The following is a 26,099-nucleotide window of genomic DNA, read 5'->3' as shown; positions in this document are numbered from 1 at the left end:
ACAGCAGTCTCCAACCGATTGTCCTAAGCTCTCCTTTACAGACGAAGAAGCTTCCATAAGGTTCTCCTACTCAAACTGTTAAATGTTTTCTCATAAACAAGGAAGTTGATGTATGATGAAAAATTTCACTTAATTGATTACTCAACAATGATCCGTAGTTTCTCAATTTCGTCGGCACATGATCACTCTGTAAGAAGTCCAGCCCATTGTTCTCGAAGTTAGGTGTCTGATGGACTTTTTTATTTGGTTCAACAACATTCTGTCTAGAACTTCCTGGAAATGATAGTAGTGTGATACCTCTGTATTTCTCAAGTGGGTTTAGGAATTTCGAACTTGAATACTGTTCAGTGAATCAGAATGTTAGTTTTTTCAACACTTAAAGAACTCTTTATGTTTACAGTGTAATGATAAGTTTATTTTCTCTAGTTGAGAATACTCTTTTTGCCACGTAAATATTTTTCTCGTGAAGTATCATAATGCACAGAATTAAATAAGTCTATAGATGAGATAACGTACAATTTCCTTTATGTCCTAATACGAATGAACTGTATTTAGGTAATGTCCATCTTAGGAAACCGGTTTTCAGTCTTGATACTTTTAATATAATTACTGTTTAAACTTGCTTAGGATGATGTCCATTCTTGATCATATGTAATTGAGAACTAATCTTCATATCACAAAGCTGAAGTTTACAAATAGTGAAAGCTGAATTTTGATATATTACAAAAACACACTTTCAACCTACCATATTTGAAATAAATAAAACTTTAAGTTCCATATTTTATCTGTCCATCAAAGAACAAGAATTCTTTTTTAATTAATACAAGAATGGGAGATGAATCAAACACAAATACATCGAACAAAAACAGCAAGGCAACAACAAATGAATAAATTATACGTAACAAAATATTTACAATGTTTATTGATCGATTATGAAGTTAAGACAAGTCGCAGCAAGTTCAGTATGAGTCAGACGAGTGGGCGACTAGAATGGAATTTAATTGGTTGCATTTTTGGTACTGAGTTTTGTTGATCGTCGTTGTTCATTGAAATACAACTTTGTATACGATTTCGGTTTATCAGTATTAGGCAGACTGCAAGATACTTTCTGACTTTTATAAAGCTGATAGACCAGATTCAGTTCAGAAATATATTTCATGCAACTGATTCCATTCACTACAATAAAAGGACAGCAATTCGGGTTTCGCCCCGCTTTATTGAATATATTCCAAAGAACCTACACCTTAGATGGTCAAAACGGCCAGATAAGACTACAACTACTAAACAGAGGATACAATTTAGATGCAATGAGTAGATTGAGAGTGATCAGTGAACAGTTCAACCCTAAAGTATTATGATTCATGGGATCCATAGTAATTAAAAGGCTTAAACCTGACCTTTGCATTAAAAAAGACTCCGTAGTTAACTTTCGATTGACTTCCTAACAACAAGGGACTAAACATCCTGACCCTTGTTCTCTAAGCAATTGTGATCACAATCTAGTGAGTTTAACTCCGATGTTTTTTTCTTTCCAAGTTTCCTAGGCTTTTGTTATATTACGTGACAATAATATATGAAATAATTTATAACAATCAACCAAAGGAACTATGAAAAGCCTGTTTCAAAAATCTAATTCTTAACCTCTTTTATAGTCCAACCAACCAACTCGTTATTGAATAACAGTTCATTTATTCAAGTTCATCATTATGTTGCTAATTGGCGATAAATAATCTGATTGGCTTTTATGTGTCTTTGTTGCTTTGTTTTAAATTATATGGTTAATAACTTCATTCAGTTTTATCAGTCTTTTATTTTTAACTTAAAATGCTCGACTAAACTAATAAGTAAGTAACTGATTTGAAACTGATCAAGATCACCTCTACAAACACTTCTTTGTGAATTCGAGTTCAAACTAACGCCTAGGGTGTAAAATCAGAAGTCTTAACAATGGTAATTAACCTCTAACGAATAGCTGACTACATTATTGGGGAGTAAAGCTATTTTCCTCTCCTGTCACAGCTTATTTTATCTCCTTTTTTTATATTTATGAGATTATTTCACCATATTAATGAGCAGCACTGACAATAACTGTCTTACTACTTGACGAGGAGTCAGTGGAACTCTTTTCAATGGTAAGACCCAATATAATCTACTTATCTTTGATTTATCAATGTACATAAACATCTTAAGAATGCTATAATCGTATCGTTTGATTTTCCCAGAATATGTGTGTCGTTATATATCCTTTCGTGTATCGTAATTGCCATTCAAACTTTTTAAGCTTTAATTAAGCATACATTATATCAAGAGAAATGTTCTGTGAATTAACTGGGTGTGACTTACGCATTCAGACATCATAAAGTCTAAGGAAAATAATTCATCACGCGTCTTGTTGCTTAAGTCAACAGATGATTCAGTATACTTATGATTATATTTTAAGAAATTTCTCAAGCATAAAACAAGTGAACATAACCCTCATAAGCTTCCATAATAACTAAGATGAAATTGATTATTTTTCTAAAACAATGACAAGACACAGTATAGGGTAGATAAAATATTTTGCACCAGAATTTTGTCGATTTCAGAAAACTAACGAATTCCAGTTTTTGAAAAGTCTGGACAATTACACAATTCTAAAGTGCAACTCTTCACATTGTGAGAAAGACAGATGTTTACGTATACGACTAAGGTTAGTGAAACTCATATCCGATCAAAAATTTATTCGTTAAAATCAAACCTTTTGTTAAGATCAAGCACTGATTGGTTAATTATCTAATTCCTATAAATTTGAATAGGCTTTTCCAATTAGGGTTTGTTGATTTGCATGTATACTCGTGCCTGTGCATTTGTTTTTTTCTCTAGTTGATTGGTTAAAATCGCTATTGGTATTCACAATTCAAATATTAGGCTTGTGATTTGTATGCATTCCAACTTGGTGTACATAGTATGGCGTGTTTGATACGTACAGTTTTTCCCAGAAAGGTGGATGATTCCAATGGATTATGTTCGCCTAATGTGGATGCTAACATGCCTTTAGAAGAAATTCCAATGGAGGAGGTGAGTGTACAATTTTTAAACCTTCAGTGATAATTGTAGAAACGGTGTTAGCTTATATTATTTAATGCCATAACCATTTTCATATTGATTGGTTTTTCATTGACAATAAGACAAATGAATTAAGGAGTCCATTTGTGCTGCTAGCCCATAATAATTTCAGAATAAACTAACTACATTTTAAGATAATTTATTATTTGATTTTGACATACGGTAAGGACTTTTTTTTTACCTAAGTCAGTTCAATAATGAATCGATATGCACACAAATTTATGCACTTGTTTAGGTTCATTCTTATAATATACTTTGTCGTTTTAGCGTCAAGAGCATAAAATCATAAAGGGAATGTTTTTCACCCAGTAGAATTAAAATGATACTCTAAAGCCGATATTCAATCCTTATTTAAGTAATCAAGTAGACAGTAAAGTGAAGTTAATTAGCCAATTAACATATTTCAAAAGTTCCATTACACTTAACAGACTTGCAAAATTGTGGCGTGGATGTCTATAGTTTGGTTGGTAATTATCAACTATCATCATTTTAGCTATCGGCGGTATAACTGAACACCTTTCCGAAGAATTGTATGTACCCACTGATACATTCTATACTAATATATAGTCTACTGAAAATCTTCGGAAATTACAGGTACCCAAGAATGTGTATTTTAAAATTACTGTTTGAGTATGGTAGAACCACTGAGTGAATGGTGTGAATATCACACGTAGAGTTCTAGACTAAGAAATTCAGTTGATAAGATTATGAATCTACATAAAAGAAGTTAGTGAGATCCCCGTTAAGAATCACTTCGTCCTCAAAATTAAAATAGAATTGTCAGCCAAATTTCTGTACCATAATTTACTACAGCTAATGTAATTAAACAGTTAATAGAATGTTTTGAAGTTAATTGGATTTCATGAACCAACTTGATTTCTTCGGTAGAATGAAACTATATCAACGACCTTGGACCACTTGTTGGTTAATCGAAAAATAGTTTTTAGTTATAAAACAAACAAAAAGAAGAAAGCAATACCATTACAATGGATAAACAGTTTTGACTCGAACAATCGGCCTTTATATGTTAAATTAGTTGTCGTAAAAAAGGGCTGAGGTTAGGAGTGATAGTTGAGTTTTATGGTTACTGGGAGAATTTCTGGTAGCCATAAAGTTGAATAATTTTGTAGATAGTTCTTTAAATTCAAAATTTTATGAACTGTTAAGTTACTTAGACAAATCCATAGATTATGTTTAAATGTTATGTACATTTCAATTCAATTTACTTTCTATTGTTTTTTCCTGAGGAAACCTGCAACTCTCACCGTCATTTCATGGATAGCTCTAATCCATTTCTATTCTTGGGTGTTTAGGTGTTCATTAATTTTAAGCGTATTGGGGATTAAATATTGGTAGATTTTACTCAGTTCTCACACAGCACTTAACAAGGTACAAGCTATCTAAAATTAAGTTTTAGATTTCATGCAAAAATGCAGGAGCTGGTATCTTCAGTTGGTTTCTTTCTTTACATTTCACTGAGCTCCAGGATAACAGTCGGTTTCGTGGAAGTTTTTGCCTTAACAACCTTTTTTTTTGAGTCAAATAGGTCTTCGAGTTTAGTCCAAGCCTTTCTTCATGTTTTCTTTTTTCTGGCGCGTGATTTGTGTACCTCTGTTATAACAAATTTCCTTAAGTTAAATATGTCACATACATTTCGATTCATTCAGATATAGAACATCATCGCATTGACTGACTCTCACATACCTTAGTTTTGTCCACGTTTTGGTTTTTCTTATTCATAAAGCGAACGTATCGGCGTTTGGATACTAGTTATATACTTGTACTGTAATACAAAGTTACGTATTGGGATAGTGAACAAGGTGGTGGTTCTTAGAAAGATGTGGGAAGTTACCAAATCCCTTTATTTGTTTTTGTGCGACTAGTTAACGACAGAAGTATGACTGTCTGCTTTGTTCGATCAGCTGTTTGAGAAACCAGACACGGTTACGATAAAGTGAAACTGATGATCGTTTGTCGTTGAATACTATTTAGTTGTGATTTTAAGTAAAAATTACAAAACTTGTCGGGAAACTAGCATTTCTAATGTTAATATTTCCCGATACTGAAGCAAAAATACGTCTTGGGACAGGTGATATGGAAGAAGCCTGTCTCCAGAATTTGTTTCTGTATTTCTGATAGTTTTAGTAACCAACAGTCCTAAATGACACGTTTTTGGTCGTGTAGAAACTTTGAAGTCTCACCATTTGTAGAGACCGGAGATTATACCGAAACAATTATATGTTTCATGATAGATGAAAGCTCTATCAGATGTTCAGTTCAACTTAGCAGTACGATATATCCTATATTTTATTACTAGAGTCCCTGTTACTATCTAACCACTTTTTTGAAAGACCAATAAATCAACAGAAAATAATCTATTCATTTTTGAATGCCAACTACGGAATTAATAAAGTACTTAGAACAAAATTACAAAATTAAACATTTGGCTGTAATTGGTTATGTCATAAACAATCAGCAAACAATTTCGTTGAATAACGTAATTTTCATCAATGTTAAATGGTAAAGCCCGGATATAGACAACTCAGGATGTCGCTATTCAGGCTTTTTTGATGTTCCAGTTGAACAGGAGTGGTGAGAAGTACATATTTTTTCCGGTAATATCCTTTCAGAGCTCTTACAAAATACATTTATTAACTATACCAAGTTCTGATATAAATCACTAGTTTAGTATAGCCATCATTCTTAAAACACTGAAAACATTCTCCAGTAATTCGTCTCAACACTAAATTTACAATAAAGAATTCTAGAATGGGAATGCACCAACTTCCATTTAAAATAACACTGTTTATAGAACGTTTATATAAGTCAATCGTATAAGTGAATACTACCGTGTGAAATCATAAGATGTGGTTCTTTTGAATATTTAGTGAAAAAATATAGATTAATTGGTAGTCTTTACGTATGTGAAAGTTTTAAACTTTCAGCTTCAGGAAATACGTAGTTACAGATTCATGTTGCTACGGTCACAAAACATTTTCTTCTCGGATATCTGAAATGATCGATTAACTGATAGAAGCAGTGACCAGTTGAGTTCAACCGGGTCAGTTGTGAGATAGTAACTCACTGACGACATTGATGGATGCATCGTTCAGTTTCATGGATTAGTTGAAGCTAGACATTAACACCATTGGATGCCGACTCAATGGTCTAGGGGTTAAGAGCAAGCGCGCGAGAATGACAGGTCTTGGGTTCGAATTCCACGAGGCGGAGTCGTGCATGAACACTGCTGAGGGTTCCCACAATAGAACGAAACGGCCTTCCAGTGCTTCCAGGTTTTCCATGGTGGTCTAGCTTCAATTGACTGATGACCTCAACTATTGGAATTACTACAATCTCCACTTAACTCCTGATAACTGATAATTGTTTACCAAGTATCTTGGATATATCATGGAAATCCTTCTGACTGCACACAAAGTAAATAACTACGATTTTAAATATTATTACTGTAAAAGATTAAACAGATATTTTTCGGGTTTCTGTTAGGTTTGTTTTTGATAAATTGTATCACTTTTGAGGAGCGAAATCGGCAGTAATCTGATGTAACAAAGTTAATCTCAAATTCTCACTTGTATTACATAGAAATCCATCGTTTTCAACACACATTCACGATTGTTAACTCACTAGTAGTGATCAACAAAGTCAGTAGTTGTCAGCTACTTTCATTGCATGTCACTTTCTTAGAGTGCATGAAACTGCTTTAAAGTCTCGAAAACCATATTCTCATTCTTTCATGGTAGCTACGTAACACTACCAAATACAGTTAGATCACAAAAGCAAATCCCCAGACAATGATCTATTTTCAAATTAGTCATTTGTAATCATTCGACTTATTTTTCATGTACATTATTAACAATAATAAAATAAATGTAAATAAGGTGATAACGGTAAAACTGCAGTTTTATTATTCACATATTTGTGAAATTCATAACTATGATAAGATTGTATGGATGTGATGAGAAAACAGGTCAAACAATACAAACTTTTTAGATGGAATGACACATAAATTGAAAAATGTGTTTGTTCAGTTGACATAATTCGTAAATGTAACTGAATGATAAATGCACAAATATTATGTGATGATCATGAGCGTAGTCTGGACAAACTGAATGATGCCAAATGAGCATAGTTTTCAAATAGCAGTATTTATTTAAGTCGATCTAGTTAATGGTGTTGATTATTCGTTTGGTTGTTCGTTTGTACTTGTTGTGTGTGACCTGACCTAATTGTAATACCACCGCCATTATGTCAATCTTGCTCGTCACAGTTTGAATATCGATTTAAAGTGAAGTACTCAAACTACTACATTTTCGACAAGGTCGAAGTGATAAAGGATCGCCTAGTAATATTTGATCATGTAGGTTGTTGGCGACTGTTTTTGAAATTTTACTTTAGTTGCCAATACTAACAAGATCATTTATCAAAAACATACCATAGTCAGGTGTTTAATAAATACTTCAATATTATTATTTCCCAAGTCTCTTTCTGCTTAAGCTACTTACTTACACCTGTTACCCTTCATGGAAGAGAGTAGGCCAATGTCCCTTCTAACAACCAGAGTAACAATTAATATAGATAATTAAATGTCTGCTTAAGGTTATTTTTAATTCACTATTTCTATCCATGCTTTGTTCGGATTATTTTTCAATTTTACATTTAACTTATCATATATGTTGTGCTGGGTCAGAATTTATCTTGATATTTATGCCTTAATTCCACTGGGATATGAGCGACCTAACAAATCAGTGTTTGGTGGTCATTTGTGTGTCGATTGACTTAAAATCATGTTTATTATGTGCCTAATATTTTACTGAAGGAAAAATCTATTTTTCTGACTGGTGGTTTTGTTTTCTGATAACAGTTCAATTAAGAGCTTACTATGATAATTCAGTCTCATAGGCAGTCACTATTCGGCCAAATTGTATCGTTGCCTATTCAATTCATTCACTGTAACAAATACATTCATCGTTCAGTTATCAATTTCTTGTCCATAACCATGTTGTACAAACCATTTTCATAATCACTGATTTCTATGACAATCTTATTATATATATTTTTTCAACCCCTCAATGACGTTTTCAGTGTGTGAATGAGAATAACAAGTCTTTTTCGTACTCTTTTATTCTGTTTATTTGCTTACTTCTGTTCCGGTGTTCTTTATGCTCGGTCGGTTGTTGATGTTGTTTTATGTTCCGCGTATGAATTGATTTTAGTGTCTAACCTCAAATTAATAATAAAATGCCAACCAATGGATAAATTATTTTCAACCCATTCACTTTTTTCCCGAGTTTTTTCTTTGTCATTTTCCTGCAACTAGATAGAATTTTATGTTATTATATGTAATACATTTAGCTTACGTTTTCTGAAAAGGTTATATCAATTATAATGACAGAAAGGCTTATTTTAGTGCGGTCTGATAGCTCAAATGGCTATTTAACTTGAAGATCACTTTTGTTTGTCTCAATCAACAAACCGTCAATTTGATATAACGTTAATTAGATTACATCAATATCACTGTTATCTTTTAAACAGGTCTTTTTTTAAAAATAAAAAAACATTTCACCATTTCATGTATTCATTATTTAGTAATGTGTTACTTTTGTTCTATAGATTTGTCACGAGTTTTTATGTTGTTGTTATTGTTGCTGTTCTGTCTTATTTTATTCCAGTCTGTCAGAAATATTTTAACTGAGGAACAAATATATGATGATGAATGGTCAATTAGTAGAAATAAATTATACTTTATTGTAAGTTTTTGCAAATGTTTATTTATATGAATAATGTATCGTATTTGCAAGGTAATTTCATAGAAAAAAAATCAGTTATTCAGTTTAACCAGTATTCTCTATAGCTTGCTCTGAATCAGTTATACTTTAGCTCTTTAAATAGACCAAGAAATATAGATTGATATTTGGCGGATCATTTTGTTTCGTAAAATATGTAATTTTACAAGTTGATAATTTTCAAATTCGATTTTGTGCAAACACTGCTTGCTGCTAGGTAAATAATGTTTGTAGGTGGACCGAAATTAGGTAAGTGATTGACAGTAGTAATGATCTACAATGAAATAAGAAAAATTTTCTCATCAAAGTGGCATATCATTTCCAATGTACCCATAGTATCCGGAGTATGTGATACCTGGAGCTGTATTCTGTAATTTCATGTCACATTTTTTCTTATGATTGATCTAATTCGGCAATTAGTGTTAAATGTTATCCACTAACTAACGGTACATCGTAAAGTTACTAGAATACTTTTTACTCATTATTCATAATAATATTTCGTTTGATAGAAATGAATGATTTCGAGTCGCTCGGATTGATGGCCGTATGCAACTTGAACAGTAGAATTCAGTCAGCACTAGAGGACTAGACAAACATAACAATGATCACTGCTCAGTGACCAATCGATTGTAGATATAAAACGAACTTTCAAACTACTGCTTACTGGTATTTAATGATAAACAGGTAGTATTTCGTTTTCTTTCAAAACTTGTTATCAGTAGAAGCAATTCAGTAGGAACTATTTCAAATGACAGAGTTAAAACCATTGAGAAGTGGTTACCAATAGTTGATTCGACAGAATGCAGTGTGGTATAACCTAGTGTTGTAACTTCTGGACATATGATTATTGCTTTAATAATTTGTTGCTCCAAGTTATGAAGTATTTTAAGTAGACTTGAAACATGGCTTTTCTGACCTACTTGTTTGGGTCTACTCTATCCAACAACTATCTCATTGGTTCGTGAATACTCACTTTGCGATAGATCTGAAATTAATGTATTTTGATCTATATTCACTAGATGATGTTGAATTCTTTAAACTCTGTAGTCTGTAGAACTTTATGTGCGGTTCTGATATTGCTAGTACTCTATTCTTAGCTATGAGAACGTATTGTACGTTATAGTTTCTATCATTTTGACGAGTATTTCTCATTATTCCCTTGAAGTACACAAAATAATTCCGATATTTAATGACCAGTTCTTGTTATTAATTCATTCGAAATTATCAAAATATATTTACCGATCCCTTATGCATAAACTATTTACTTTCCACGAAAGCCATCGTAAATGTTATGGTTATTTTACCCTAATTTCTGATTCAAACTACAAAACTACCTCAATTTCGAAATATTCTCCCTCCTGGTAGCTAATTGCTAAGAGCGATTTCAGAGAATCTGTCAAATAAGTGAGAACTGATGTGATCATATTTTACTTATTGCCCAATCACACTCATTCCATAACCCTAAATTAGTAATAAGTTTACTAACTGATTGTTAGTTTAAAGTGAAAGTTATGCTCACTTGAAACTGGGCCATAGATTGTAAAATCTAATGTGAAAATTGTGCAAATAGTTTTCTAACTATTTTCTTCCTTTCTCTTATTGACTGTGGTTGAACAATGAAAGTTTCTGAACTTGATTAGAAAACACATTTTTATCGACTGTTAAGGCAATAGGGGTACTATATTTGAATGGGGATTCCATTAAATGAGGATATATGCAGAAAGACTATTAACTATTAGGAAGCGCTAGTTAATTGCCTCATTGTACTATTAGAAATCGGTTTTTCGATAGCAGATAAAGCCTTGAAATTTCATCGCAATCTTCAAAGCTGAAAACTCGTTTTTTGTAAAAGATTACTCAACAATACAATCAACTTACATTCCAGTAACCGCTGAGCTAACAGAAATGTGGTGCGGTAGGTTGGTTTAAAAAATTAATAATTAATAATTAATTTATTATTATTTATTATAATAAAAATGCGTCCCACTAATATAACCGTTATAATCAGCTCTAAAGCCAAAAAATATCTCATTTCTCCATGCAGTTTGTGCTGATGAAAATGTTTAGAAAGACGGCTAAAGCTTCCTGTCTAAATCACCCAGCACAGAGAACTAAAAGGCATAAATTGGTAATTTAGAATTTTTTATGTATATTTATGGCTTTGTCAAAGTAAATGGCATCATTAAGCCCAATCAACAAGGAGGAATAAGTTTCTATAATTGGTATACTAAACAGCTGAATCTTTTTTAACTAAATATCTGGTCTAATATCTGATAGATTTTAGAGTATAACTAATCAGTTTTCAAAACCCTTATCAATTAGATTTATGAGTCCATAACCTGTTTATTTCAAAAAAGAATTCATACAACAAAATTTACTTTGTATTGCTGTTACACTGTTTTAAGCTCATCTCTTCCACATAACACAGTAACAATTAGTTAGATTCCATGAACAATATCACGATCAAGTTTTTAAAGAATAGATGAAATGTGACAATAAAACTTGTAATATAGTGGCTATATCAAAACAATTCACACAGGATACATATACGCCAACTAAAACTGGTCAAAATTCATTTAAAAATACCCATTACAAGTTGAATGACCAATACCATTTTTTGATTGTTTCTATAGAATCCACAACCTTTATTGATGAATATTTGTCATACATTATCCAAAAGGGTGCCTAACATAATAATAAATACTTATAATGATGTGAATGCACTATGAGTGACATAATTTCATTAAGTTAAACTCATTTTTAGAAATAAAAAAATTAAGGAAACGAGAGATTTATCGGTCAAATATAACTTAATTATTTGATTGACATATACACATGAATGTATACTATCCAGGATTTCGCTAATCGTCTACTGTTGTTCACACATTTAAATTTTTTATGTTAACATTATTGTTCAGTAGGTATTAAGAGATGTTTTAAACTTGAGTACAGCCCTTTTTAGGTCTATTGAACAAAACTCATATAACATGTACCGCTAGATAAATTCACTTCATTGTATGGTGGTATGTTTTCTCGATAAGAAAAGGATGAGTCAAAGTTCGCTCCATAACAGTGTGAGTAAATGAACATAAGAACTCAGATATTCTTTAACTAATACAATGAATTTGTGAGTTCTTACTCCCTTCGAAACATTATCAATCAGCTTCACTGAATTCTATTCACATTATTTACATTTCAATGCCAGTACATTCCTCTGAGTTAGTTGATAGTTGAAAACCCGATGGATCACATGTGGTCTCAGTCTTTTAATAACAGATACACATGTATATGAAGATTTTTATGAGTAAGTGAATTATTAACATAGAAAAGGTCACTGTCTATATGTTTCTGATAGATTGGTAATCTATGAATATACATCGTATGTATACACTATTATTTGGCTTTTGGAAATAAGGCTGCCCACATAGCCTCAGTCTTTTTTCTCTGATTAGTTAATTGATCTAAAATTAATTGACTAATGTCGAACCTATATTTTGATACTAGACACGCAGTAATATCTAAATGGATTTCGATTGGTATGATACTTGTCATATTTTCTTGTAAAAGAAACCTGAGTTATTTTAACACAAAATATTCTTATGAATACATGTACTTTTATGAATTTTTTCAAGATCTCGACTGTGAATATTATTCATAGGAATTTTTCTTTTGTAACTTTTCATGTCAGTTAGGAGGAATAAAGGAAACACAGAATATGTTTTTCTTTCGTATGTAATTTTCATTAGCTAGTTATCAAGATAAAAGTTGGCGACCGACAATTTCACTTAAAGTTATGGGTGGGAATTATCTTCCAAATAGTATTCATGATTTAAGCAAAATTCCTATTAGACATCTGAAAAGTTCACTATTAAAAGTGTATATTCCTCCTGTTATTACTTCCACATTTTAATTTATTTGTGTTCTTCATTAGTTGGATTCATGAGTTGATCTTAGCTCGACAACCATTAAAAACCTGGAAGCACTGTACAGCCGTTTCGTCCTAGTATGGGATCCATCAGCAGTGCGCATACACGGTCTCGTGTGCGGGACTTGAACCCTCATTCTGATAATAATTATCATGTGCTCACTAGTGACTAGCTTCAAGATGGATTTCCTGGAGTTCTAGTGAGAAGCCGTGACCACTGGAGTCCAATCTATGTCGGGTAGATAGGTATCTACCTCGCACAATGGATGAATGATTGCGAAAGATCATGGATCGATTGAACTTAGACATTAACACCGTTGGATCCCGGTTCAGTGGTCTAGAGATTAAGTGTTCACTCGCGAGATCGAGAATCCTGAGTTCGAGTCCCGTATGCAGGATCGTAGATGCGCACTTTTGAAAAGTCCCATACTAGGACGAAACGGCTATACAGTGCTTCTGGGTTTCCATTGGTGGTCTAGCTTAGATCGAATCGTGGATTCAACTATTAGAAAATTATTTGGATTAGTTTTTTTATTGAAATGTACTTTTTGGGTTGATCTGCCCTAATGCTTCCAAATATTTTAGTACTATTTGTTATGAATGAAATTTGATCACAGAGAAACGATGAAAAAGCCCATGGTTTTTTAATATTTTTGCTGTAATTATTTTCAAATCCAGGTTCAATTTTCTGTATCTGATTCGAATAAGATGGAACGTATCCTTGACAGACTAGCGTATTTCAATATTGGAAAAACACTTGACTCGTCAATTATGTAAGTGATTGTAATTGGTTTGCATTACTTTAATCTCTTTATACTGAATCAATGTAGAAAGCTTGTAGCTCAGGTGGAATTTCCTAGTATTATGTTGAATTCTCTGAGCGGGACAGTATCATCAGCTCTTATTTCACATAGTAGTGGTCATGTTGAATATTCCACAAGTATCAAGTCGTAGGTTTGTTCTGATGACATCGTATCCGACTTTTGTCTTCAGAGCTTCTCTTATTTTCATGTTTTATTTTGTTTTCATTAGCTGTTTTGTTCTATCGGCCACTTATCAAATGCATAATGAAGTGACATTTGATGATGCTACCCAGAATAACAAAGCTTCACAATTAAGCCATCCGGTCCAGAAAACATATATATATATATATATATTTATGGGGTGACTAGTTCTGCTTCATACATAATTCCGGTGTGAAACTGTTTTTGGATGTTGTTAACAGGCTGTACTAAAATGTATAATGTTTATTCAACTAATTATAACAATGGATCCAAGAGAAAATTTATCTTCGATATTTTGTTATTCTATTTTAGGGTTACAGAGCCCACGATAAATGTTCAAAAACGTAATAAGTAAGTAGTATATAGGCTTGTATTTCACTTAATTGATCATATGTAATAAAAATTACTGAGGGATTTTCGAATATTTGGTGTTGATGTAGCGTTCATACTACTAATCTCAATGACCGATGACGAATGAAATGAGAACTCTAATCGTAGTATTATTGAATATATGTTTAAATAATTTAAATCACCAGTGTGTACAATGATAGAAAACAAAACCGATTTATAATAAGAAGGAATAGGAATTGAAATGGACTGTAACTGGAGTAGTATTAGAATGACACTAGAATTTGATCGATCTTTAATTGTATAGGAATCGTATTAGAAGGACTACTAATTACATTGGATGGAGTGAATTAACCTGGAATTGTAACAGACTAGTATGATCGGAAATGAACTAAAGTGTGCCAAAATAAACTGATTTGCGTCCCGTAATAAAAATGTATCTAAAATACATTTGCTACAGAAAAATGATTCAATAAGATAGAAAAATAAAGATACGATAGAAAGGTATGCGGATAAGGTTTCAGGATTAGTAATAAAAGTGGTTACAGGAAAACTGCCAATAGAAATGAATTAAAAAATTTGATAGTCACATGATTGACGTAGTCTTATGTAGTTCAAGCGCATAAGCTAGTTATATACGAAGATCCTTAGAATACACCCCTTGCTGAATCATTAGTAAAATGAGAGTGACCCGGATAGCAGTTCAGTTTGAACAAGAAAGAGATCTGCGTCTATAAGCCCATTGTAACTTAACTGAAAACGCTTGCATTCTATTTCTTTTGTGCACCAAATTAGAGATCGAATACTTGATTAAACAAGTCGACAATGGGAATGGACTCATTATTCTTTGATCCAAATCAATAATTTACTGAAAAAAATATTCAGGTCTAATTTCATGTTTTATTTGCATGATGTTGAGCCACTCGAAAATAAGGATCTGGGCCTTCGTTTTTTTGGCAACTGCTTGTAGTCGTATGATTATAGCAACTCACGTGCAATTGAGTTTGTTCTCATTTAACCCAGTTAAGCGCTTTTGTTAATTTATTCAGCGGACAAAGTCATCCGTACTCTGACAACTTATTGTACCTTTATTATTGTTGTGCTTGCATGAAATATGTATGCTTAAACGTTGCTTACCGCCTACGCATATATTCATGCTGCTAGCTTTATTATTAGCTGCTTAGTTGATTCGAAGATCCATTCATTTCCCTATATATATATATATATACATGTACTTTTACACACTACTCTCTCGGTTCGCTGACTCATTCATTTGCCTCACGGCTTTGTGGTCTGAGTTATCTGCTAATAAAACTGTAGTCGCTGCTCTCTTTACCTTCTGATTTCAAACACCGTTGAGGATTATATGGTAACGGTTACGAGGGTGATTGGTCAACAAAGCACAGCCACTACATGATTCTTACATTCAAGAAATAAAATAATCAAATCATCAAAACGAAGCGTACATTATAAATCTTTTAATGAAGCATAGCATCTTTAAAGTCAAATTAATCTCATACCTGACTTTTAACTGTATAATCAGCTATATATTGAATTGTTGAGATCATGAGTCAATTGAAGCTAGATCACCATGGAAAACCTGGAAACACTGGAAGGCCATTTCGTCCTATTGTGGGACTCCTCAGCAGCGCTCATCCACGACTCCGCCTCGTGGGATTCGAACCCAGGGCGCATTATTCTCGAGCGCTTGCGCTTAACCCCTAGACCACTGAGTCGGCATCCAATAGTGTTAATGTCTAACTCCAACTAATCCACGAAATTGAGTGACACATCCACCATTGTCATCAGTGAGTTACTATCTCACAATTGATTCGGTTGAACTCAACTAGTCATTGCTCACTAGAACTCCAGGATATACATCTTGAAGCCAGTCACTAGTGAGCATATATTGATTAGTATCAGAAGGGGTTTTGTGGAGATTTTATTAATTTCATGATCTCAACAACTGAAATTACTAAAATCTCCACAAAACCTCCTCTAGTACTAATTATATATTGCTTTGAATTTATCAGATTATTTGTACATAAATAAGATCAGTTGTACACAAGTGTTTTATTTTTAAAATAATGTATCAATATGAACTTTTCAGAGTATGCAGCATTTAGTCTGATTGAATTTGTATATGGAAATAGACGTTGTTGACTATGCAATTTATGGGAACTGTTATTTACTATTTTATTACGCTGTTTAAGTTTTTGTTTAGAGGTATAAGCTACTGCTTCATCATAATTTATTGTTTAATTATTCAAATACAAATTAAATACAATCAGTAATGTACATTGACACTATTAATGTGATTTGACAAATGAATTGATATGTTTTTTTTTATAACACCAGTTAATAAAGCGTCACAAACTATGGAGTGAAAGGCATGAATAAAGATAATAATAAGTGATTAGTGTATGGCTAAATGGCTAAATCTGATAGGGTGAATAATTAAACCAAATATATTTCAGATCAAATTGTGGAAATTAAAACGTCTTATGATGCAGTTTTATTAATGTATGTTGCATATCCCCAGAGACTCATTACTCTTGCTATCTGACACATATATACGTTAAGAAAAAAAAGTAAACAGTGATAAGTCAAGTATAATTTCAGGACCAATCAGGGCTCTAGACTGCTCATACGGGCTTACGCGTCATAGGTCCGATCGATAAGTCACTGATCTCTAATTCGTGGTATCGTTACGTTATACATTAACAGGGCACACAGCACACAAGTTATGACACTAATATGAGTAAAGTTATAAAAAGTTTAAACTAAATACTTATTTTGATAAATTTGAATGATACAGTGAGAAGACGAACTTGATCTTTATCTCATTGACCTATTTATTTTTTCATAATGAGGACCTTGGTTTTCCCCTTGTGTGTGCTAAGGCCTACTGATGCAGAGACTGCTTCTACACTGGCTGTCTTTATCTGCATTTGTGTATGTGTATGTGTATGTGATAGGAGGGCTAGGTCATCTACGAAGTCCAAATCGTCTCATTGGTTCTGAGCTGTCCATTGTATGCCGTGTTTTCCCTCAGATGTCGAGGTCTTCATAATCCAGTCAACCACCAGAAGAAAGAGGAAGGGAGAGAGTAGACAGCCTTGTCTGACTCCGGTCCTTACTTGGAATGCATCTGTCAGCTGTCCTCCATGCACGACCTTGCACTGTAATCCGTCGTATGAGTTCCGGATAATATTGACAATCTTCTCAGAAACTCCGTAGTGTCGAAGAAGTTTCCATAACGTTCTCCTATCTACATTGTCAAATGCCTTTTCATAATCAATGAAGTTGATGTATAGTGACGAGTTCCACTCAATTGATTGTTCGACGGTGATTCGTAGTGTCGCAATTTGGTCCGGTCCTTACGGAATCCAGCCTGTTGATCTCGAAGTTGGGCGTCTACTGCGTCTTTCATCCTGTTCAGCAACACTCTGTTAAGACCTTCCCTGGTATTGACAGTAGTGTAATCCCTCTGTAGTTTTCACATTTGCCCAGATCTCCTTTCTTTGGAATCTTGATGAGGTGTCCTTCTTTCCAGTCCATTGGCACTTGTTCCTCCTCCCAAATCAGTGTGAATAGAAGGTGAAGCATATTTGTAGTTACTTCGATGTCTGACTTCAGTGCTTCAGCTGGCATGTTGTCGGGTCCTGCTGCTTTCCCTCTCTTGATTTGTCTAATGCCCGTCCTGATTTCTTAGATTGTTTGTGGAGTAACAACTATAGGAAGGTCTTTGCGTGCTGCTTCGATGTCCGGTGAATTCATTGGAGCCGGCCTATTCAGGAGTTCCTCAAAGTACTCTACCCATCTGTTCCATTGTTGTTGAATTTCAGTTATTGGCCTGCCTTCTTTGTCTTTGACCGGTCTCTCTGGTTTACTATATTTCCCTGCTAGTTTCTTCGTTGTATCGTAAAGCTGTTTCACATTTCTTTCACTTGCAGCTTTTTCCACTGTCGTTGCTAGTTCTTCCACTCGTTTCTTGTCGGCTTTAATGCTCTTCTTCACTTGCTTGTTTGCTTCTATATATTCAGCTTGTGCTTGGACTTTTTCTGCTCGTGTTCGGTTGTTGTTAATTGCTATCTTCTTGTTCTTCCTTTCTTTGATCCTGTCCAGTGTTTCTATAGAGATCCATTCCTTATGATGATGCTTCTTGCCGCCCAGAACCTCTTGACACGTTGAAGTTAATGCTTCTTTGATACCTTTCCAGTTGTCCTCCATAGTAGTTTCTTCTTCTTTCAGTAGATCGTGTAAGGCTTGGAACCTGTTGTTGAGAGCTATCTTGAATTCATTGAGTTTGTCAGTATCTCGAAATAAGGCTGTATTGGACCTTTGTAATACTGTTTGTTCAGTTGTCCAGTTCTTCTTTAGCTTCAGTTTTAAAATGGCCACAACTGGATGGTGATCTGAAGCTATGTCAGCTCCTCTCCTGGTTCTCACATCTTCCATTGTCCTTCGGAATTTTTTGTTGATGCAGATATGATCTATCTGGTTTTCTGTAGTGTGGTCCGATGAGATCCATGTAGCTTTGTGTATACGATTGTGTGGAAATATTGTGCCACCTATGACCAATTTGTTGAATGCACACAGATTTCCAAATCTTTCTCCATTTTCGTTTCTCTCTCCCAGTCCATGTCGTCCCACAATATCTTCATATCCGGTGTTGTCTATTCCGACTTTGGCATTTATATCTCCCATTAGAATGGTGAGGTCCTTTGTTGGGCACTTCTCTATGATTGATTGCAGCCGCTCATAGAATTGGTCTTTAATGTCTTCGTTGCTATCATTGGTGGGTGCATAACATTGGATAATATTCATTAAGATCCCCTCCTTCTTTGTTTTGAATGATGCTTTGATGATTCTGGATCCGTAAGATTCCCATCTTACAAGTGTATTTCGTGCTACTTTGGACATCATTAGAGCAACTCCCTGGGTGTGTGGATCATTTTCCTCTTCGTGGCCGGAGTATAGTAGCAGCTCTCCCGTATTTAGCCTTTGTTGTCCAGCTTGAGTCCAATGGGTTTCGCCGATTCCCGGTACTGTCAATTTGTATCTCCTCATTTCCGTTGCTATTTGACTGGTCTTCTCGGTCTCCCACATTGTTTGGACGTTCCATGTACCTATAAAAATTGTTGCTCTGGTTGTTAGAAGGGGCATCGGCCTCGTGATTTCCGAAGGAACTCGGCTTTCACCATGAGGCATCATAGTTCTTGTAAGTGAAGACTTTCTAACTTTCAGGGCAGAGTTTAAATGGTTTGAACTATTTTTTCTGATTATAGTTTTTTAGCGGGTTAGTTTTCTACAGGATGGGGTCGCTAACCCCATGCCCAACCCTCCTCCTTTACCCGGGCTTGGGACCGGCAGTAACTCTAGAAGAACTACACGTGGAGTTGTTCTAAGTTTTCTACTCATTGGGATATTACAAATATATTATTTTATTCATACAGTAAACACTTCATTTGCAAAATGTCAATCAATCGTCACAGACTTGATTGTTTCTTTGTTTCCACACCAATCATTCACTGTTCTCGTTCTCTTCTCTTCGATCTTCCTAACCTTCGGCCTACAGACGCTTCTTATTTCGATTGATGATACATACTACTTATATCTGCCGACTTCAGAAGCACACACCACATTATCTTTTCATTCATGTTTAACAACCTTTTAGAATTACCATTTGTATGCTGACGACTATATGTTGCTGTCAAAGTGGGAGGGTAATTTTTTCTAAAGTGATGTCATACCATTTTTCACTTGATTCAAAAAAGTATGATTCCTTCGCACATGACTGTTAGAATTTGAATTATAATTCATTATTAATAAGACAATTCATCATTGACGCAAATTCCTTGGATTACAATGATGTATCCTAATGTTAATATTTTGAGCGTTATTTACTTATGTATTCAAATTAATTTATCATTTATTTTCTCGGAATTATTGACCAATGCTAGCGTAAGTCATAAATTAGATTTTATTTAGAGAACAAATACTAAATCAGAAATCATACTGATTTTATGAAAAGCGTCATTTATTGACCTGGTAAACCTTTATTTGTTAAGGTAGGGGTTTTGTAAAGATTGTTCATTTTGAAGTTAGTTCCTGCTAGGAATTAATAACAGCTCTAAGAACCGCTGGACTGCGGGTATTTTTGAACAGCGCTTTCTTCCTATTTCGTGATTCAACAGTAAAAGTAATGCGCGTTCATCACCTCTAACCGAAGTATCTTCATTCAATCATTTATTGAGATAATAACTACCTGCGCATTAGTAACTAGGTTCGAGAAGAACTTCTGAGGTGCCATTGATGGGTCATAACAAACTTAATCCAGCTGGATGAAGAGTGAGACATATTATGATATGTATTTTGACTTAGTAGTTTATAGGTATCGTGCTCACTACCAAGAAGGTCAAGAATTCCTTGATTCGATCCGTGATGTATGAATGCTGATGATTACTTTCAAACTAGGACTGGGTGGCTGTTTAGTGCACTTTGGTTTTTCTGAGTTCCCATAAAATTTCAGTCTACAATCAAAACTAAAGTAAAATCTGCCTTTATTACAATCAGCATTCCACATAAGAGTTAACAGTGAATCTGGTCAATTAAGTAAACCAATTGCTACAACAGTCTTCAGAAAGGTTCCTTGCTTATTCATATTTATAAAAGTGAATTTAAAACACACTGAAACATTAGATTTTCTACTAATGCTACAAGATAACCAGTTGTTATGTTTCTAACCATGAGGTTTGACAGAAAGTCATGTTGTTCCAATTATTTAACTGAAACTTGTTGAAGGTGGTTAATGTCAACCGGCTGCTTATTGTTCATAAAGACATTTTATTGGACCTCAATCCAAATAGCTTATTCCCGTTGTTTAAACAAAGGAAGAATTCAGCATGCTAAAGCCTACTTCGTCCCTAAGGTCCAGACGTCCTAGCTGGCCTTACACAATACCCTTAATCACTAGTTGGTGATATAGGGTAACTTGAGTCAAAGTTGGTTACTGTGGTACAGTTGTACTCATTCTCTATTTTCTTCAAAAGCTTGAATCAATTGACATCTCCAACTTCCCATCCTTTCATCCGGTTCGTTCATTTTAAACTATATTTCTTATGGCTAGACTTCTGTTAGGGTTGATAATATCTCCCAGTACTTTATTTTCATCCCATTTTGGAAATTTTCTCCCTCTCTATTGATGTGAGGTGCTGAAGCATTTTGGGCAAGTCAGCATTTATACCAGATTTTAAATTACTAATCACTGATTATGCAAACCTAAACAGTCCATGTATTGCAAAAAGTTTTACTAAACTAGAACATAAATTGATAATAGATTTACTCATTGTGAACATTAAGTTCTTCTCTTTAGGCAACTTGAAGAAAGCATGTCTATTTCCCTACTTCTTTTAATGTTTATAAAATTGGTTGTCATTCTATCAGTTTATCTGAACTATTCAGTAGTAACAATAGTAGTAATGTGGTGTGTGCTAATTATATCGACGTAAGTAGTATGTGATGTTAGCCGTGAACAGAAGGTCTGGCAGCAGGGAAACAAGAGGGTCGAACAGTAAAGAATCGAAACAGGATGCAATTTGTATGGAAATGCAAGAACAATGAAGTCTGAGTCATTTTGAGACAATCGATAGACATTTTGCAAATTAAGCATTTACTTTATGATTGTTAGATTTTATTAACAAGTCCTGTAATTTTGTGTTAAATACATTCGATTGTACTACATTGGTGTTCTTGTTCACTATAATAAAAGCATCAATGTTCTTACACTCCTTGTGTCAGATTATTATTGTCTTAAATTACCTGTCTTATCAAAATTATTTATCTCCTTTCATTTTCAGAGGAGAAAAATCCGGTGTTATATCATATTCGGCAATTCAAAACTTTATTGGAACTTTGAAATCACGATTGTGTGTTGCTCAGGTATACCACTTTTTTAATCAAGTTACTGTTTCTATTTTGTGAATATGAGTTCTTTGCAAAAAAAAAATGTATCAAAAATATAATCGAAATTATTAAATTTGAGTTATTTGTTTATTTTTCTTATCAATTCACTCACCTTTCATTCTTAAAACTCTTCTCTCATTATATTTGTAGTTTTATTCAGCTCTTTATGTGGGTTGTGTTGTTTTCGTTTTGTTGGTTTATCTAGAATTAGAACTGTCATGAGATGATCGTTAGTTCAGGAGTAATTAGCAAATTACACTGAAAACATCTTATATTCACAATTGATTGGTCACTGGGTGGTGATCAATGTCATGTGTGTCAAGTCCTTCTTAGTGCAGATCGAATGCTATCGACCAAGTTGCAATGTGGCCACTAGTCTAGGTGACTTGACACTGCATGCACTATGTTGAGATAAGATGGTGATTGAAGGTAGTCAACAGGAAACCCGGGTCCAGGGTTTCCTGTTGACTACCTTCAATCACTATCACATCTTATATTATTATACGTTTAGTAAATTAATTAATTGTCTAATAATTATTATGCATAGGTTACAAGTCAGAAATTTCGTTTGTAAATTAAACGTGAATATATCATATAACTGAAAGGATATATATTTGAGTTGATGCCAAATAAACTATGTATACAGTTTTAGAATTTCTGAGGATATTTGTGGTAAGAGAAACAATTATAAATGATTACTGTTAAGTGCACAAGTGTTAGAGCTCGATGGTAAATCAAGTTGATTATAACCAGTATTGTAACATATAACAACACGTAGTCAGTAATCCAGTAAGTGGCTGGATTGTCTATTCTGACTATGACACTTATCTACAAATGTTTCTCTGGATATCTGGATAAGTATTTAGATTTGATTCTCCAAGAAACAGTAGAAATGAAATCATGCACAAATGTAAATGTTTGATTACTCTTCATTTCAAATGAGAATACGTTATAAATAAAAGTGAATATGAAATTTATAATATCATAGTTGTTATTATTAAGGCAAACTGAAGAATATTCTTTCCTATCGGTTCATAGTAGTGACATATTTTTTATATGCATTATTGATTATTCGTAAAATAATTGTGGAGTTTATAGGAAACTTCCTTATTTAAGTAGTGTACTGCAAAACACTAATTGTCGCTTTTCATCATGGAATGTTTATAATTCAAAAGTGTTGGTAGCAATTCTTTTACTTGAATTAAATTTCACTCTGGGCTGGATAAATTTCAGACTGTTACTGATTTTCATCTTATCGAACTAATTAACACTTATTTTCCCTCAAATTCGTCTTTCTTGGTAGATTATGTTATTCTTTTCAAGCTTATGTATCTTTTATAGTTCACATGACGAATTCATCATGAATAAACAAACATTGAAATCCAGAAAGCATTGGATGACCATTTCGTCCTAATACAGACGCATCCACGACATCAAAACATTCAGATCTCGCGACGAACGCCTAACCATGCGATCACTGGGTCGACATCCAGTGGTGTACATGTTTAGCTTCAATAGATTCGTAATAAAGCGCAACCATCTTACAATGTCATTGATATGTAACTGCATCACACTTGACATGGCTGAGCTTCACTATTTACGGCTCCTCATTAAAACCCCAGGAACTACCCCTGGAAATTAGCCACTAGTGAACAAACCACTATTAGTTACCGTAGAGGGGTTGCGACGATTGTTGAATTTTTTAGGTTACATCACGGACTGATTCTAGTTGCTCATCTTATTTTATGTAAAATTGTTTGTTTACACAATGCGAATGCTATGAAATTATTATATTTGCCACACATATTTCATTACTTATAAACAGAGACTATTAAGGAGTTAATGAATTAAATGGTGGGTAAAAATCAACACCATTATTCACTAATCACCCATAGGGCCGAATAACTTAGTATTTTTTTTACAACGTGCTCAGCTTTGTCTATTCAAAAGAGGCTTAACGAAATTGTGGAAGGATTTGTCTCACGAGTGTCGATCGTCTTTTTCAAGGTCAAGACATACATAACCATATTCCGTGTAAGGTGTTAGAATCAGTTTTACAGAACTACAAATGATATTGTTAAAACGTCCATTAATACTTGATATACCATCTTTTGTTCGATTTAAAATTATCGCCACTCAGACCATAGATAATACACATACCTGTCCGATTAAGAACACTTTCACATAACACTATCTAATTATTCATTAGATAAGAGAAGCTTTTAGAAGAAACAGCAAAAAAATTTGTCTTAACCGACGTACTTTTTTTTATTATCCCGTAGTTAATAACAATTTCCTTCAGAAATGTTTTTGTTTTTCTCGATGACCTCATCCGTTAGTCTTTACTTTAACCCATATCTAAAATTAGTATTATCTGTTATGGATTAATGTCCATTGATTTATCCGTTGTGAATTAATGTATGCGGTAGTTTCCATATCGCTTTGTGTCCATGTTGTGTTTGAACAAAAAATATATTTGTCTGAGTAATTAAAGGATTTATGTTCTTCACTCTTTATTCTTTAGTTTAAAAAAAATAATAAACGGTCTTTTCGATGTACAATAATAATTATGGAGTTCAGCTTGTTTATAATGTGCGATGAGTTTATTATATAATAAAACTTACTTCGGAAGAAATCATCTGCCGTTGTTTGATCAACACGGTTGTGAAACATCGCAACACTTTCCGACCTACATAGAATAAAAGCGCCTTAATGTATTTCGCGACTATTAATTATGAACGATTAAGCCTTTGCTTAACGAAGTGAAAAAATGTAGTTAGTTTATGTTTTTTATTCCGCAGCAAAAAGTTGATCTATTTGTATAATGGACCAGATGGCAGATAAACTATAAAATGTTATTTTTGTCCATGTTATATACATTTTCTGACTGCACCGTTTTCCTGAGGTCGATCCAGATCAAACAACTTGCATGATTTCAATTACGACTATATTCTTGACTCATTTTCATCAAAATGCTCGTTAGTATGTTATGATTTCCCGCTCTCCGTTCTTAACTGTTTATCTAAAAATTCAAGGTAGTTTCATGTTTGTATACAATCAGTGAAAACCATAGTATGTGTTATCTTGAACTCTATACGTCAGAGAAATCGTTTCTTCTTCCGTCCACTAAACAATCGTCTATTAAGTGAGCTTGAGATAAAAAGTACTGACTTTGATAAGCTTGAAATCACTCACTAAACCCATTCAATTACGATAATCACTGGCAAATGGGCCTGTTTTTTCTTTTTTTCTAGGTTTACAACGAAATTAACCAACGTGGATCGTTTGATATGAATTATTTATGTTTCCTACTGTGTGCAGCTATTGTGGCAAATATAGCTCTCGTGACCAATTCTGCTGGCGTCGTATTTGCAAGTATGCTATTATCTCCTTTGATGGTAAGTATACAGGACTACTGTATAACATGACTGTATTCAGTGAAGGTTATTTGTTCTTTTTTGGGGGGATAGGGGCTAGATTTATTACATTTACAAATGTATAAAAGAACGTAATGCATAGAACGTTTGTAAAAAAATGGACTAGTTTTGTGTTTGTTAACTCTCGTTGACAGAATTAATTTCCATACTTAGGAAAATCATGGCTTCTTTCTCTGAAGTTCAGTTTAGCTTCATGTGAAATTATTTGAAATGTAACAGTGCGTTCATGTAACTAAGATTTTGATCGGTTCACGTGATTCTAATTATGGCAAAGTTGTGTGGATTTTCTCTGGAGGGTGATATTCTTAGTTTCTAGTTAAATATTATTTTCCAGTGGTTGTGTTACAGTTAACATTTTTTCATTTATTGGTCATCAAATTTTAACACAGATCAAATATTTTCTCGATAAAAGTTTCATTCTGAAAATGAATAGGATTATTGGTCAAGTTAAAATGTTCTCTAAGTTTCAGTTTCGTCGTCAATTTAGCTATCACATCAATGCAATTATAGA

At 33.6% G+C, this 26,099-nt stretch overlaps 1 protein-coding gene across 1 annotated transcript in view; it reads left to right on the top strand.

The window, feature by feature from the left end:
- The first annotated feature begins 1,407 nt into the window (after positions 1-1,407).
- The window catches only part of MS3_00003513 (uncharacterized protein), a 51,592-nt gene continuing 26,900 nt past the window's right edge, over positions 1,408-26,099 (top strand). The window contains exons 1-7 of the mRNA XM_051211338.1: positions 1,408-1,502; positions 2,863-3,057; positions 8,793-8,870; positions 13,510-13,604; positions 14,148-14,186; positions 22,046-22,127; positions 25,406-25,549. Coding sequence (XP_051071385.1) covers positions 2,947-3,057; positions 8,793-8,870; positions 13,510-13,604; positions 14,148-14,186; positions 22,046-22,127; positions 25,406-25,549 — 549 coding nt within the window. The 5' untranslated portion in view covers positions 1,408-1,502; positions 2,863-2,946. The remainder of the gene's footprint in view (positions 1,503-2,862; positions 3,058-8,792; positions 8,871-13,509; positions 13,605-14,147; positions 14,187-22,045; positions 22,128-25,405; positions 25,550-26,099) is intronic.

Source organism: Schistosoma haematobium, chromosome ZW (genome assembly GCF_000699445.3).
Source record: "Schistosoma haematobium chromosome ZW, whole genome shotgun sequence".
NCBI classification, from domain to species: domain Eukaryota; kingdom Metazoa; phylum Platyhelminthes; class Trematoda; order Strigeidida; family Schistosomatidae; genus Schistosoma; species Schistosoma haematobium.
Note: the sequence above shows the minus strand (reverse complement) of the source record. Positions and strands in the feature narration are given on the sequence as shown.